Raw genomic sequence first — 14,601 nt, forward strand, 5'->3', positions numbered from 1 at the left:
GGTCAAAGGATATGAACAGGCAGTTCTCAGATGAAGAAATTAAAGCTATCTAAAGTCATATGAAAAAATGTTCTAAGTCACTATTGATTAGAGAAATGCAAATCAAAACAACCCTGAGGTACCGCATCACACCTATCAGATTGGCCAATATGAGAAAACAGGTAAATGATGAATGTTGGAGATGTGGGAAAATTGGACCACTAATGCATTGTTGGTGGAGTTGTGAAATGATCCAACCATTTTGGAGAACAATTTGGAACTATGCCCAAAGGGCTATAAAAATGTACATACCCAGCAATAGTACTTCTAGGGCTGTATCCCAAAGAGATCAAACAAATGGGAAAAAGACCCACATGTACAAAAATATTTATAGCAGCTCTTTTTGTGGCGGCAAAGAATTGGAAATTGAGAGGATGCCCATCAATTGGGGAATGGCTGAACAACTTGTGGTATATGAATGTAATGGGATACTATTGTGCTATAAGAAATGATGAGCAGGCTGACTTCAGAAAAACCTGGAAAGACTTGCATGAACTGATGCTGACTGAAGCGAGCAGAACCAGGAGAACGTTGTACCACATTGTGCGATGACTAATGTTGATAGACTTAGCCCTTCTCAGCAATGCAAGGATCTAAGACATCTCCAAAGGTCTCATGATGGAAAATGCTATCCACATCCAAAGAAAGAACTATGGAGTTTGAATGCAGATTGAAGCATACTATTTGCTGGTTTTTTCCTTCTGTTTTGTTTTGTTTCCTCTTTCTGGTGGTTCCTCCTATTGGTTCTAATTCTTCCTTATAACATCACTAATGTGAAAATATGTTTAATAGGAGTGTATATGTATAACCTGTATCAGATTGCTCACCATCTTGGGGATGGAGGGGGGGAAGGAGGAGGAGAAAAATTTTAAACTCAAAAACTTAGGATGTGATTGTTGATAAATTAAAATAAATTAACAAAAAATCAAAAAAGAAAAAAGAAAACGAGGAGGTTGTACCTTTAAGGGTCCTCCCAGCTCTGACATTCCAAGTTCTAGGGTCCTCTGCTATTCTATTTTCCAAAGTCCCTTCCAGCTCTGACAATGGAGGATTCTGTGAAGTGACTGGGGGCTCCCCCTGTCCCCCCCTCTCAGGGACTTTTGCTTTGCTCCATCACTGGGAGGGGTGGCAGGTAAAGAAGCCTGCACTTGAAGGCAGGAGTGTGAGCAGGTGTTGGGGGAGGAAGGACCCAGGCATCCTGGACCCCATAGCAACATGTAGAGACAAGCTGGGCAAGGAGAAGCTGGGTGGAGAAGCTGGGCAGGGTTGGGTGTGACTCATGCTAGGCAGCTGTCTTAAGGAAACTGGGCAGAAGAGAATGGGGCTTTGACTCCTCCCCACGTTGGCTTCTTCCCTCCTTCCAAGCTTTGTCATCCCGTAAGGTAGGAGGTGGGCTAAGGGCAGAGAGGAGGAAGGGAACACAGGCCCCTGGATCCTCTGAGGTTATCCTAGTAGCTGGGACCAGGCTAGGGAGTGGGGTGGGGATTGGGCTGGCCCTGCCCTCTGCCTCTGCCCTTCTATAAGGCTCATGGGCCCTGATCTAGGAGCAGACATCATGAGGATCACCAGGAGCCCCCAGCTAGGCCTGCTGGCCCTCAGCCTGCTCTGTACTCTCTTGTCCCTTGGTGAGTGTCAGCCCAGAACCCCTGGGCTGGGGGTCCTGGACTCTAGGATTTGGGGAGGGGAGAGCAGTAAGCAAGAGCTCCATCATCCCAGGAAAGTAACTTCACAACTTGTTTCTCTCACTGGGATCCAGATCTCTGGACTTCTTTATTTCATCCTGCAGGCAAGCCCCTTTAGTTTCTGGCATCTAGGCATTTGCACCTCCAGCACTTGTGGGAAGACAAATGTTTAGGTCCTCCATTCTCTTGCGGAGCTAGGAATCTAGGCACCAAATTATCAGAACATTGGGGACCTAGGCATTTTGATCATTCATGCTCTCAGGTACCTCATTCCTGGACCCCCTGGGTCCCTCCCCTGAGATAACAAGAATGTCTAGTAAAGCTAGCTCCTGGGTCCTTGACAGCTACCCCCTCCCCCCCACCCCAAAAGAAGTACCTGCCCTCCAACCTCGAACAACATCCCTCTCCCATTCCAGCCCAAATTCTGGAGTCAGGCGTCCCCAGCCATGTAATTACACAGTGCAGCCTCAGACCGGGTGACTTCCTGCCGCCAGGGCATAGTTTGGTTGTGAATGTCCAGGGTCTCCCTCATTGCTTCACCCAGGTCACAGGACCTGGTCATCGCAGGAACTCAGTCATCCAGATCTTTGGCAGAGACCCAGTGGTCTTGATTCCCCATCCATGCCCCCTCAGGCACCCAGGATTCCTCATCCTGCCACCCCATCCCTTCAGAGATCTATGTGTCTTACTGCCCATGCTTCTGCCTCCTCAGAGACCCAGGGGTCCTGATGCCCCAGTCTTTCCCCGCAGCTCAGTCCTTGACGTGTGAGGTGTGTAAGCACTCAGGACCCTCCTGCACTGGCAAATTGAAGCTCTGTGAGGCCGGGAAGGATGCTTGCATAATCGTTGTGGGGTTGTCCACCACAGGTATGGGAGGAGGGGTGCCGAGATGAGGTGAGTCCATGGGGGGTGGGGAGGAAGACCATCTCAGGTATTGGGAGGATGACACCATCACAGCTTTGGTGGAGGGGAGAAACTAAAATTGTTACAGAGGTCTATGAAGAAAGACTAACACAGGTATGGAGGGGAAGCTGTCACAAATATGGGGGAAGTGAACATCATGGGGTGTTGCCAGGATCTTAGAGGCCATCTATTCCACTTCCACCCCTCCTCATATTACAGGAGCAGAAACTGAGGCTCAGTGATTTCTCCAAAGTCAGTCAGTCAAAAAACATTTATGAAGAAGCACCTACTAGGTTCCACGCTATGGAGGCAGTAGGTGGGCAAGGCTGAGATTTGAACCCAGATCCATGGTACAAACCCAGCCTCTTTCTCCTGCTCCCCAGCTATGGCATGAGGAGAGAGACCTTAAGGGAAGATCGTCTGTGTGTGTGTGTGTGTGTGTGTGTGTGTGTGTGTGTGTGTGTGTGGGCTGATGGTGAGAGTTCCTGACACCTTTTTTCCCTTCAGTCCCAGGGGGCATAGAGTCCGTGGACACCTCCAAAAGCTGCATGAAATACAAGCACTGTTACTCAGGCTTCATCTCCACTAGTCTGGGGCTCGAGGAACACATGGTGTCCAACTCGTATTGTTGCCAGGAAGACGGCTGTAACAAGGGCAGCATCCCGAGTATGGCCCTTTCCCCTCCCCCACCCCTAACCCCAGTGGTCCGTTTTATCCCGTTAAAGCTCTCTGCCTGACCGTCTCCCATATCCTTGAGCCCGATCCTCTCAAATGTTCCATTCCTTCCTTCTCATCTTTCAAGCCATTGACCCTGTTCCCATTCCAGCGTCTAACTGCCCATCATGACCTTCTTAGAGCCTTGCTCTTCCTTCCTCACTTCCAGACTCTAAGAGGGTACCCTTCTATCTCTGTGGCCCCAGATATTCCGTTCCCTCCGAGCCCACAGGTTCTGAATTTCCCAGAGTCCGCTCACTTTTGTTCAAACTGGCTCTCTCTCACACTTCCCACCTCCCGCCTCCAGTATTCCTAGAAGTCAGCCAGCTCAGCTGGAGCTAATGGGCCTCTCCCACCCACCTCCCCCAGCCTCCCTCCGAGCCCTCTGGCCCTGAGCCTAGCCCGGGGCAGATGCAATCTTTCCCCCTCCCTCCACCCCAGCCCCGAGGAACAATAGCACACGGAACGGACTCCGCTGCCCAGCCTGTAAGGCCACCTTCCGCGAATACTGCTCCGGGAAGGAGCTGGTCCAGTGCGTAGGGAACGAGACACATTGCGTCTACTTCGCGGGGACGGTGTATGCAGGTGAAAAGCTTCGGGGAGGGAGAGATGGACACTGGGGCTGGGCCACTGAGCGAGGCGTGTCTAGGTGCCAGGATACTGCGTAGCTGAGGGAACTGGGGCGTCAGGACCCGGGTCCCTACGTAGGCAGGGTCAATCAGGCAGCCTGATCCCCTGACTGAGAGGGAGAATTAGACAGCCGGGTGGAGTAGGGCGCAGAGCTCCAGGGTCCGAGGCTGACCCCACCCCACCTCCCCCAGGCATCCTCAGAGCCAAATTTGCCGCCCGTGGATGTGCCAGTGAGAGCGCCTGCAACGCCCAGGTTGGTGGTGTGGTGCCCTCGGTGACTTACACCTACGAACTTCGAAGGGCCGACTGTGTCCCTGCTCCCCAACCCCCTGGCTGGGCAGAGAAAAAACTTTCCGTCCCAGTCCGCTGAGCATCGAATCTGGAGCCCATCCCAAACCCTATCCTCACCACCAAGCTCCTCTTGTCCCCAGATTAAACCAGTTCCCCTAGACGATCGGCTCTGCATATGTCTCTCGGGAGTCAGCGGCATCACGTTGGGCATAAGGGAAGAGGTAGAGACGAACAGGGGCTCAGGTCGGAGCTTAGGAAAGGCAGCAACCAGGCTCGCTGAACTCAGATAATCTCAGTCTCTGCACCCCGAGGGGCAGAAGAGCACAAGAATAGCGTCGGTGAAGTTCAAATACCAATTCCCCTTGGAGGGGAACGAGGAGGGAAATGAATACTTTCCCATCGCTTTCATTTCCAAATAGATCCCTCCCTCTACTCTTTCCAGTGATCCAGCCCTTGTCCCAAAGAATAAAGAAAAAAGAAAAAAAAACAGTTCGGTAAAATCAGCCAAGTCAACAATGTGTGACAGTATATGTACTCTTTCACATCGTACCTCTGTAAAGAAGGATGTAGTTTTCAACTCTTTCTTGGTCACTATAATTATACTGAATTTTATGTGGCCTTTTTTGGGGTTTTGTTTAAATGGGAGAGATCAGTTGGAAAAGAAGCCCCTGTGCCTTTCCCCTGAGTCTGAAGGGTCAGGGGATGAGCATAGGAATGAGAGGCAACAGGAGGAAACCTGGGCCGGAGAATGGTCCAGTCAGGTGAATGTAGCTAGCCAGCCACAATACATAGAACGCCAGGCCTCATCTTCTTGAGTTCAAATCTGGCCTCCGATACTAACTAGTTTCGAGACCCTGGACAAGTCACTTAACCCTGTTTGCCTCAGTTTTCTCATCTGTAAAGTTAGCTGGAGCAGGAAATGGCAAACCACTTCAGTATCTTTGCCAAGAAAACCCCAAATGGACGACAGCACTGACCCTGACAGCAATGTTCCAGCCTTCAATGAGCTTACATTCTGTCAGGGAATATGACATAGAAATATATGCAAATAAATAGAAGGTAATTTGGGAGGTGGGATTGGAGGAAGGCAGTAGCACCTGGGGAGAGCCGGAAAGACCTCACATGGGAAGTGCCATTAGTGGTAGTCCTGGAAGGATTTCTGCAGTTCTAAGATGAACCTAGTCGTGCAATGGATAGACCATCCGGCCTGGAGTCAGGAAGACCCGAGTTCAAATTCAGTCTCAAATACTAGCTGTGTGAAGCTGGCAAGTCACTTAACCTCTGTTTACCTCAGTTTCCTCAACTGTAAAATGGGGATAATAATAATAACACCTACTTCCTAGGCTAGTTGTGAGATAATAATTATAAAAGTGCTTAGTAGAGTAGCTGACACATAGTAGACATTACATAAATGTTATAATATTATAAGAGGCAAAGGGGAGGAAAGCAGTGTATCCCAGGCATGAAGGACTCAGCCTGTACAAAACCACAAAGAAAGAAGATGCAGTGTGACACGAGATGAAATACCAAGCCGGTTTATTTGGATTGTAGAGTGTATGAAGGGGAGTAATGTTTAAGTCTGGAAAGGCAGACAGCAGCCAGGTTGGGAAAAACTTTAAATGTCTAACAGAGGAATGTCTATTTGATCGCACGGGAAACAGCAAGCTACTGCATTTTTTTTTTTTTGAGCAAGAGTGCACCCTGAACTTTGGGAGTATCACTTTGGCAGGTGTGTAAGGGATGGCTATGATCGGAGGTTTACGGCAAGGAGACCACTTAGGAGGTGGTTGCCAAAGGCATGGTGAGTTCCTGAGCTAGGATGGTGGCCACGAGAGTAGAGAAGAAGCTGTATGCTGGAGGAGTGGCTGACCTACAGTGGCTATAGTTCATTCCAAGTCAATAAACATTTATTTAGCACTTACTGAGAGCCAGGCTTGGTGCTAAGAGCTAAGAGGGATACAAAAAGAGGCAAAAGACACTCCCTGCCCTCAAGGAGTTTATAGTCTTTTTTTTTTTTTTTTTTGGCTAGGCAATGGGGTTAAGTGACTTGCCCGGGATCACACAGCTAGTAAATGTCAAGTGTCTGAGGCCAGGTTTGAAGTCAGGTCTTTCTGAGTCCAGGGCCGGTGCTCTATCCACTGTGCCACCTAGCTGCCCCGAAGAGTTTATAGTCTAATGGAGGAGATAAGCAAGCAAACAAATGTATGTACAAGGCAAGCGATAGACAGCATCTCCCACAGGAGATAATTAAGAGGGAAAGCACTGTGTTGTGACCTAAAGGAAGAGAAAGAGGTTAGGAGATGGAATGGAGGAGGGAGAGCCTTCTAGGCATGGGGAACAGAGAAAATGCCTAGACCCGAGAAACGGAGAGGCTTGTTCATGGAATAGCCAGTAGGCCAGGGTCAGTAATCGAAAGGGACATTTTGAGGAGGGTAAGAAGACTAGAAAGGGAGGAGGGGGCAGGTGAGGAAGGGCTTTGAATGCCAAACAGAATTTTGTGTTTGATACTGGTGGTCATAAGGAACCACTGGAGTTTATTGTGAGGGGTGTGTGTGTGTGTGTGTAAAATATGATCAGATCTGCCTAGAAGGCAAATCACTTCAATGTTTTAATAGAGAATGGACTGCAGTGGGGAGAAACCTGAGGTAGGCAGATCCCCCCAGCAGCTATTACAGTAGCCTAGGCATAAGGTGATGAGGGTCTGCACCAGAGGGCTGGCAGTGTCAGAGGAGAGAAATGTGTGTTTGAGAGATGCTGCAAAGGTAAAACTGACAGGCCTTGGCCATAGCTTGGATACAGGGGGGTGGGGGTGGGGTGAGACAGTGAGAGGGAGTCCCGCAGGACTTCAAGGTTGCAAGCCTGAGGAATGGGAGAATAGTGCTGTCCTCTACAGTAATAGGAAGGTAGGAGGTGGGCAGGGTTTGGGGAAAAGATAAGTTCTGTTTTGGACAAGTTGAGTTTAAGACATCTACTGGACATCCAGTTTGAGATGTCTGAAAAGCAATTGGAGATGTGAGATTGGAGGTCAGCAGAGAGACTGGGCAGGAAAGGTAAACTGAAGAATCACCAACTTAGGGAAGGCAATGAAATCCAAGGGAGCTGATGAGATCAACAAGTGAAGCAGTAGAGGGAGACAAGGACAGATGAAATTGAGGCCATTCACCATGAGCTCCACCTTCTTTTCCCCATGCCTGGAAGGCTGTCCCTCCTCCACTCTGCCTATTGACCTCCCTGGCTTCCTTTAAGTCCCAACTAAAATCCTATCCTCTAAAGAAAGCCCCCCCAACTGCCCCCCCTTAATTACCTTATTACTTTACCGTTACTTACCATACTTTCCTTCTCTTAATTACCTATTAATCCTGTCTATAGCTTGCTTTGTTCATACATTTGTTTGCCTGTTATCTCCCCCCATTAGACTGTAAGCTCCTTGAGGGCAGGCACTGTCTTTTGCCACTTTTTGTATCCCCAGCACTTAGCACCGAGCCAGACTCAGGCTAGGCACTCAATAAATGTTTACTGAATGGAATTCAACCTCTCTCCAGTGATAGCCACTGTAGACCAGGACAGACTTGGGACATCCAAGGTTAGAGGGGTGGAGTTGGAAGAAGATCCACCAAGGAGACAAAAGAATCTAATAGGTGGGAAGAAAACCATGAAAGAGAGGGGTGTCCCAAAAACCCAGAGAAAAGGGAATATCAGTGAGGAGTGAGCCACAGTGTCAAAGCCTATAGAGAAGTCAAGGAGAACGAGGATTGAGAAAGGCCATTGGATTTGACAACAGAGATCATTAATGATTTTGGAGAACGCAGCGTTAGTGGAATGATAGATAAAGTAGAATCTGGATTGTAAGGACATAAGAAGAGACTGAGGAGAAAAAGTGGACACACCTATTGTAGATGGCCTTTTCAAAGAGTTTAGCTACCAAGGGCAGAATAGAAAAAAGTGTTGGAGACAGGATGAAATGGGATCATTTGAATACGTAGAGGGGTAAGCCTTGGTAAAGAGTAAGGCCACCTCATCACATGAGAAGGCATCTAGGGGCAGCGAGGTGGCACAATGGATAGAGCATCAGCCCTGGAGTCAGGAGGACCTGAGGTCAAATCCAGCCTAAGACACTTACTAGCTGTGTGACCTTGGGCAAGTCACTTAACCCCCATTGCCTCCAAAATAAAAAAAAAATTTAAAAAAAGAAATAGAAGGCATCTAAGTGAAGGGAGATGAAGAGGAGAGAAGGTAGAGCTTATAGTGAATAGCATCAATTCTATATGTAAAATGAGGTAAGGTACTCAGCTGAGAAAGGGGAGGAGGAACCCAAGTGAAGTTTGAAGAGATGAAGTTTGGAGGAGCAGCTGTGGCAAGGCTGGGAGAGAGAGACTGCTAAATTGGGAAATAAAAACCTTACTGGGCTGAATCTCATAAGATGACTAGGCTAAGTATCATGTCTTATACTTGGGTTCAAAAAATCAAGAACCCAAGTCCAAGCTGGGGTGCCTCGATGAGTTCATGTGAAAAGGAAGGCATCTCGTTCAGGACAAGGGAAGTGATGGTCCCAGGGTCTTCAGATATATCATATTTAGTTCTGGGCCCCCCAGTTTAGGAAGGACATTGATAAGCCTAATGTCTGGCAGAGGGAAACCAAGGTAGTGATAGTCCTTCAGATGATACTAAGTACTCAAAGACCTGGAGCTGTTCATCCGGGAAAAGAGAAGATGTAGGAAGGTCATGACAGGTGTCTTCATCAGTCCCTACAGGAAGGATTGCAGACTTGTTCAGCATGGCCCCCTTGGGCAGAACAAGGAGAAACAGGGTGGAAATTCAGTTCAATGTAAGGGAAAATTCCCTAACCTTTAAAGCAGGGTTTCTTAATCTTCTGTGTCCTGGACCCCTTTAGCAGTCTGGTGAAACCTATGGATCTGTGGATGGTAGGAGCCACAGTGTGAGAGGTAACCTATGTATAGCTCCACAGTTAATGTAAACAGCCAAAGAAGCTCCAACTATCCCCTTTGAGAACATGGACGTGAACTTGGACCACCCCCTGGCACTATGCTTTCCTTGTTCTGTTTCTATATAATATCTGACCTGGTCTAAGGGTGGCCTGGAGGTCTATCACTGTCCTCTTGCTGCCAAGGGCTGAGTCAATGAGTAAACCCCCTCAACTGACCCCAATAAAACCCTGATATATAATATATAATATACAATATATATAATATAACAGCGCACTGGCTGTGGACGGCCCTTCTTTCTTGGGTGTCTCAGAGGGTATGCCACAATTGGCATAATCAGGATAGAACAGATCTGCACTCTCACAATCTGTCCTCAGCATGTCTTTAAATGTATACACAATTAACCCCATTGCTTAGCCAAAAATGAATGAATGCATACACAAACACAGGATTACAAAGGAACACATTACTTTGAAATGTTATCAAAATATTTATTAAAAACGCAACAAGTTCATGATCAACACCCCTGCTATCTAAGAGTACAACGGATTGTCACGGGTAAGTAATGAGTTCCCCGCCAATGGTGCTCTCCCAGGGAAAGATGTGGAAAGCCCAAAGTTGGTGATCCCTCCTGGCCAGAGTATTTGTGGAAGCCTGGCAGAGGCAGAGCTTCAGGAGAGGGTGGGAAGGCTTGCCGAGGTGGCCAACATCTAGGGACGGTGCCCATTTCTTCCCCTTTCTGGTGGAGACACAATCTCTACAGAGCCACGCTGATAGGATCCCCCCACTCAACTAGCAACTGGGAGGTTGCTGGGCAGGGATGAAACTGGATAAATGCATAAATAAAGGCAACTACTGGTCTACAGCTATCTCCAGCCCCTGTATTCCCATTATATCACACTGCAGACCAAGAAAAACAAATGAGGGAGAGGCAGTCCCAAGATGAGAGCACCCCAAGCAGGCTGGATTCTTCCCCTCTCTCTTCTATTTCAGTCTCATCATTGCCCCTCTATCTCTGCACCAGCAGAGCCTTCCCATCCCAAGACCCAGGTAGCATCATTTCCCCCAGTCCCATCCTGCATCCCGATCCTGTATGAAGGCTGCATTGTGATCTCCACCCACCCACTCAAAGACCCAGGCATCCAGATCGCCCAGCCAGCCCCCGGTCAGCACCAGGGATCCGAGATCCCGGAACATCCAGGTGTCCTCCTCCCCCATCCACCTCCAGATTTCTAGCGGGCAGAGACAAGGGCACAGCAAGGCTGTGCGATCCTTATTCAGGGTCTGGGCCCGGGCCCAGCACGGCCTCAGCATCGGCCTGCAGCTCGTCCAGAGCGGCCAGGAGTACGCCGTGGGCCGCGCGGTACCCAAGGCCCCCGGTGGCCGCCGCGCCACCCGCCGGCCACAGGAAGGAGAGAGCACCCAGGGCTGCGCCGCCCGCTGTTCCTTCGCCAGCCCAGACCCTCAGGCGCGCCTCCACTTCTCCACGTGCCGCTCCATTCAGTGCCAGTCGAGAGCGCTCGCGCCCCACCAGAGTCCCAGGCTCCAGCCCCAGGGCGAGCTCTCGGCGGGCCACCGCGGCCGCCTCGAGCCCCAGCGCCCGCCGGTAGCCCGCCAGTTGACCCCGCAGCAGCGCCACGTCGCACGCGTGTCCCAGCCCTGGGGCCGGGGACGCAGCTGCTGCCACACTGGCCAGCAGCGCTGCGCGCCACGCTCCAGCCCGCAGCGCGTCTGCCTTGGCGCGCGCTGCCCGCGCAGACGCGGGAGGCAGGGCCAGCAGCAGAGCTGTCCCCTGGGCTGGGGTCAGGGCTCGTTGCAGCGCAGCCGCCAGGCCCGGTAGGCCCCCGGGACGCAGGGGGAAGACAGGCAGCGGTGCGTCTTCTGCCTCCTCAGTGCCCAGAACCTCCCAGCCCTCTTCCTCCCCATCCCCGCCACCCGATTTTATCTCGTGCTCCCCAAATCCACCGCCTGATTTCCGGTCTCCATCTGGCGATGTACTCTCGCTGCCCGAATTCTTCCCACCATCACATTTCTTCCCGTCCTCTCTACCTTTTTCTTTGTCCTCCCCATCCCCGCCACCAGATTTCTCTTCATCCTCTTCTGGTTCAGGATCTTCGCCTTCGCCGTCAGTCCTCACGAAGAAGATGGGCGTGACAAGGCCCGCCAACGCCCTCCCACGAGCTACGTCAGCAGGCGTCGGGGGTCCGGGAACCACCAGGACCAGGGCATCGTAGTGAGCGGGCCTGGGGTCAGGGCTGGGGGCGGGGTCGGGGTAGTCAAGCAGCGCCCAAAGGACCACATTGGGCCTCTCTGGGGCAGGATAGGGGGCTGGCCCGGGGGAGGACGGAGTGGGTTCAGGGTGCTGCCCAAGGAGGGAGCCTATAACTGTGGGGGCTTCTGGACCAGCCACACCCAAGTCCACCCGGGCGCTGCCCAGACGCTCGAGGCCCGAGCGCAGCCAGGTCATCGCAGCCTCCAGGCCACCTGCCTCAAAAGCCTCGCGCACCGCTTCTAGCTCGGCTCCTCCCACGACCTCGAAACCTTCCTGGGCAGGAGGCAGCAGCCTGGGAGGAGAGAGCATAGACAGACTGGGGGTGAGGATGGAGCGGAGGTTGCAAGGGGGTAGCAGGAGACCATGAATGGTCTGAGCCTTGGAGGACAAGGCCATGTGGGAACCTTGGAGCCAGGCTGTAAGAGCAAGAAGCGTTGGGAAGGAATTTGGGGGAGCTTTGGCATTCCCTGACCTGCCCCGTCACCCTGGCCAGGTTACTAACCCTCTTCTAGGGCTCTTACCTCCCCCCTTCCTTCGATCCTCCCCAGCCCCGAAATTATATCACAGTCAGGAAGATGGGTTCTGTTGCAGCTAGGTGGCACAGTGCATAGAACACCGGCTCTGGGGTCAGGAAGACCTTAGTTCAAATGTGACCTCAGACACGTGATCACTTGATACTAGCTGTGTGACTCTGGGCAAGTCACTTAACCCCAACTGCCTCGCAAAAAAAAAAAAAAAGATGGGTTCTGAGAGACATGGACGGAGTCAAGAAGATGGGAGAAGCAGAAAATTTGGGGAGGAACAGGGCCCCTACCCTTGAGAGACTGCTTGGGCATAAGGTGCGGGGAAAGGTGGCGGCAGCGTGGGGTTCTGGCCTTACCTCTCCAGTGCCGCCCCCCGGTCCTGTAGCGCCTCCCGAAGTCTGGTCAGGTCAGTTCCTTGAGGCCCAGGCCGACTAAGTATATAAAGTGGTGCTGCCCCCAGCCCTGCAGCAGCCAGCTGGGCCGCCGCCTTCATCCTGTCCTGCTCCAAGTCTTCAGGCTGCTCCGGGCTCCCGGTGTTCCCATTTCTGGGACTTCGGCTCCACACTGCTAGCAGGGGTGCCCCCCGGGCCAGGGCCGCCCGCCCAGCTGCCCCCAGCCCCTCGGGCAGAGACCCATCCTCTTCCTCAACCCCGTTCCCGCTCCGGGGTCCCCAGACCAGCACAAGCACATCAGCCTCGGCTGCCCAGGGTTCGGGCACTGCCGGAGGGCAGCTCAGCTCGCCCAGGAAGAGACCAGGTCCCGCGGGGTAGAGGGCAGGGACGCGAGCGTCTTCATGCCAGGCCTCTGGAGCCTCCCGGAGCGCAGCGATGATCTCTGACTTTCCCGAACCCGGAGGACCCAGGAATAAGGCGGTTACATCACCCCTTGGTGGAGGCATGGTTGGGGCTGTGGGTGGAGAGAAGAAAGGAGGGAGTCACCAAGTGATCCATCCCCTGAGGTGGCTCCTCTTGTCCTCCAGGACCCAGGCAAATTCCTCTTTAGCTATCTTTCTAGCCTTTTGGCATCTAGAGTTCCTAATTACTTGAGACTTAGTACTCAAATCTTCAGCCTTCCAATTTCTTCCCGTTCTGCATCCAGGTGAGTGGAGATCCCAGCACTCAGAATCCAGGTTCTCCTTGCCCCCACCCCCTCCTTAGACCATTCCCCTGGACCTAGGTATCATCTCCTTTCTTCACCTCGCCCCTCCCCAGAGCCCAGACGTATATACAATAGGCCCTGGTACCAAAAAGGGCTCAGGACTTACTATTTTCAATCCTTAGCCACCGACTCAGTCCTTACAGCTTTGTCCTAGCATCTCAGACATAATTCCCTCGCAGCTGCTCATCCCCTCCTTTCATTTCTCCCAAGGACTCAGCACATAAAAGCGGAGGTCTCAGCTCACTGTCCTCACCACCTTAGGTCTTGAGCTTCCCAACCTCGGTCTTTATTCATTCCACCAGTTCTTCCACAAAACACCCCAGGAGTCAAGAATTCTGCCTCCCTCCCCTTAATTCAGGACCCAAGCCAATGAGGCCCCCTTCTCCCTGAGACCACTCATAGACACTCAGTCTGCACTCTGGTGCCAGCCACTGAGCTCTCAGCCACCTGAGCCCCTCTGGCCTCCAGGTCAACACCCCTCCCCCCTATCTTTTTCTTCTCTTCCTTCCTAAGGACACTGGCATTCTGGTCCCCATTCTCTGGAATTGGCCATCTAGTCCTCCTCTTATCTGACAGAAACTCAGGAATCCTGTTCCTCCCCCCTCCAGGGACTCAGGCATCCTGTCCTCAGTCCCCCACCCCCGCATACACCCTGTCAATGACCCAGGCATCCTGTCCTCACTCTCCATACCCGGCCAGGGTCAGGAGATGTTCTCCTCCCCACACCTGGTAATGACCCAGGCGTCCTCTCCCCCTCCCCCTCCCCACACCTGGCAATGACCCCGGCGTCCTGCCCCCTCCCTCCCCCACAGCTGGCAGCGCCCCGGTCCGTTCGGTTCGTTCCCTCCCCCGACCTGGCAAAAACCCCAGGGGGCCGGGTTAGCCACTCCCTCGTCCGGACCCTGGGCCGCAAAGCTCGCAGCAGATAAACAGCCGGCGCCCGGCGTAGTACCGGGGCTGTCAGCGCGGGGCGGGGCATGGGGGGGGGGGAGAAGTCTAATCAGGTGACGTCATGGCTCTTCAGTCATGGAAATGACGTCACCAGGGCCTCTCCCGAAAAGGCACGAGCGGCGAACGCGTCAGGTGACGCGCTCCCGAAACAAAGGCAGCTGGGGCTTGGCGCGTGCGCAGACGCTCGACCTGCCCCGCAGCTCCCGCCCCTTCAGGCGGAAGGGGAGGGGCCCTGGCGAGAGGGAGGGGGAAGAGCCGGGTCAGAGGTCACAGGGCGGAACCCCCTGGGGATTGGTGGGGCTCAAGCAACCCGTGATGTGGGGTCAAAAACAAGTGATGTCATCGTGCGATCAAAAGTGACAGAGTCACGTGGGGTCTAAAGTCAGGAATAAAGTCCTAGTGGAAGTCAAAGGTCAACTCCCTGGGGATCGAGACCGAGAAGGGTCATAGGGCTGTGGGATCAAGGGTCGGCGTGCAGCGGGTCAGACGTGGAA

The 14,601-nt window shown here is 52.4% G+C and overlaps 2 protein-coding genes across 3 annotated transcripts; one reads left to right on the forward strand and one right to left on the reverse strand.

The window, feature by feature from the left end:
- Positions 1–1,080: 1,080 nt before the first annotated feature.
- PINLYP (phospholipase A2 inhibitor and LY6/PLAUR domain containing) lies at positions 1,081–4,759 on the forward strand. Of its 2 annotated transcripts, XM_021003863.1 has the most exons (7): positions 1,081–1,171; positions 1,584–1,664; positions 2,472–2,588; positions 3,132–3,290; positions 3,780–3,923; positions 4,160–4,221; positions 4,400–4,759. In XM_021003863.1, exons 2-7 carry the CDS (start codon positions 1,595–1,597, stop codon positions 4,547–4,549), a joined length of 702 nt encoding a protein of 233 aa, XP_020859522.1. In that variant the 5' UTR covers positions 1,081–1,171; positions 1,584–1,594; the 3' UTR covers positions 4,550–4,759. The 2 variants fall into 2 exon arrangements, with proteins under 2 accessions (XP_020859522.1, XP_020859523.1); XM_021003864.1 differs by having other exon boundaries at positions 4,160–4,487.
- Positions 4,760–9,672: 4,913 nt separating this feature from the next.
- Positions 9,673–14,271, reverse strand: IRGQ (immunity related GTPase Q). Its single transcript, XM_021003923.2, has 3 exons — positions 14,011–14,271; positions 12,355–12,904; positions 9,673–11,766 (listed from the first exon to the last, which is right to left on the reverse strand). The coding sequence occupies exons 2-3, from the start codon at positions 12,894–12,896 to the stop codon at positions 10,476–10,478; spliced, it is 1,833 nt and encodes a 610-aa protein (XP_020859582.1). The 5' UTR covers positions 12,897–12,904; positions 14,011–14,271; the 3' UTR covers positions 9,673–10,475.
- Between the last annotated feature and the right edge of the window lie 330 nt (positions 14,272–14,601).

The sequence above is a fragment of the Phascolarctos cinereus genome, unplaced genomic scaffold, assembly GCF_003287225.1.
Source record: "Phascolarctos cinereus isolate Bilbo 61053 unplaced genomic scaffold, phaCin_HiC Scaffold_726;HRSCAF=1367, whole genome shotgun sequence".
Taxonomy (NCBI): Eukaryota; Metazoa; Chordata; class Mammalia; order Diprotodontia; family Phascolarctidae; genus Phascolarctos; species Phascolarctos cinereus.

What these genes read in the sequence shown, in the direction of transcription:
- IRGQ (XM_021003923.2), bottom strand. Translation starts at nt 12,896, where the DNA reads ATGCCTCCACCAAGGGGTGATGTAACCGCCTTATTCCTGGGTCCTCCG. An exon ending in CGGGGGGCGGCACTGGAGAG is followed by an intron (nt 11,767 to 12,354) that starts GTAAGGCCAGAA and finishes CTCTCCTCCCAG; the next exon opens with GCTGCTGCCTCCTGCCCAGG.
- PINLYP (XM_021003863.1), top strand. Translation starts at nt 1,595, where the DNA reads ATGAGGATCACCAGGAGCCCCCAGCTAGGCCTGCTGGCCCTCAGCCTG. An exon ending in CGCGGGGACGGTGTATGCAG is followed by an intron (nt 3,924 to 4,159) that starts GTGAAAAGCTTC and finishes CACCTCCCCCAG; the next exon opens with GCATCCTCAGAGCCAAATTT. An exon ending in AGAGCGCCTGCAACGCCCAG is followed by an intron (nt 4,222 to 4,399) that starts GTTGGTGGTGTG and finishes TCTTGTCCCCAG; the next exon opens with ATTAAACCAGTTCCCCTAGA.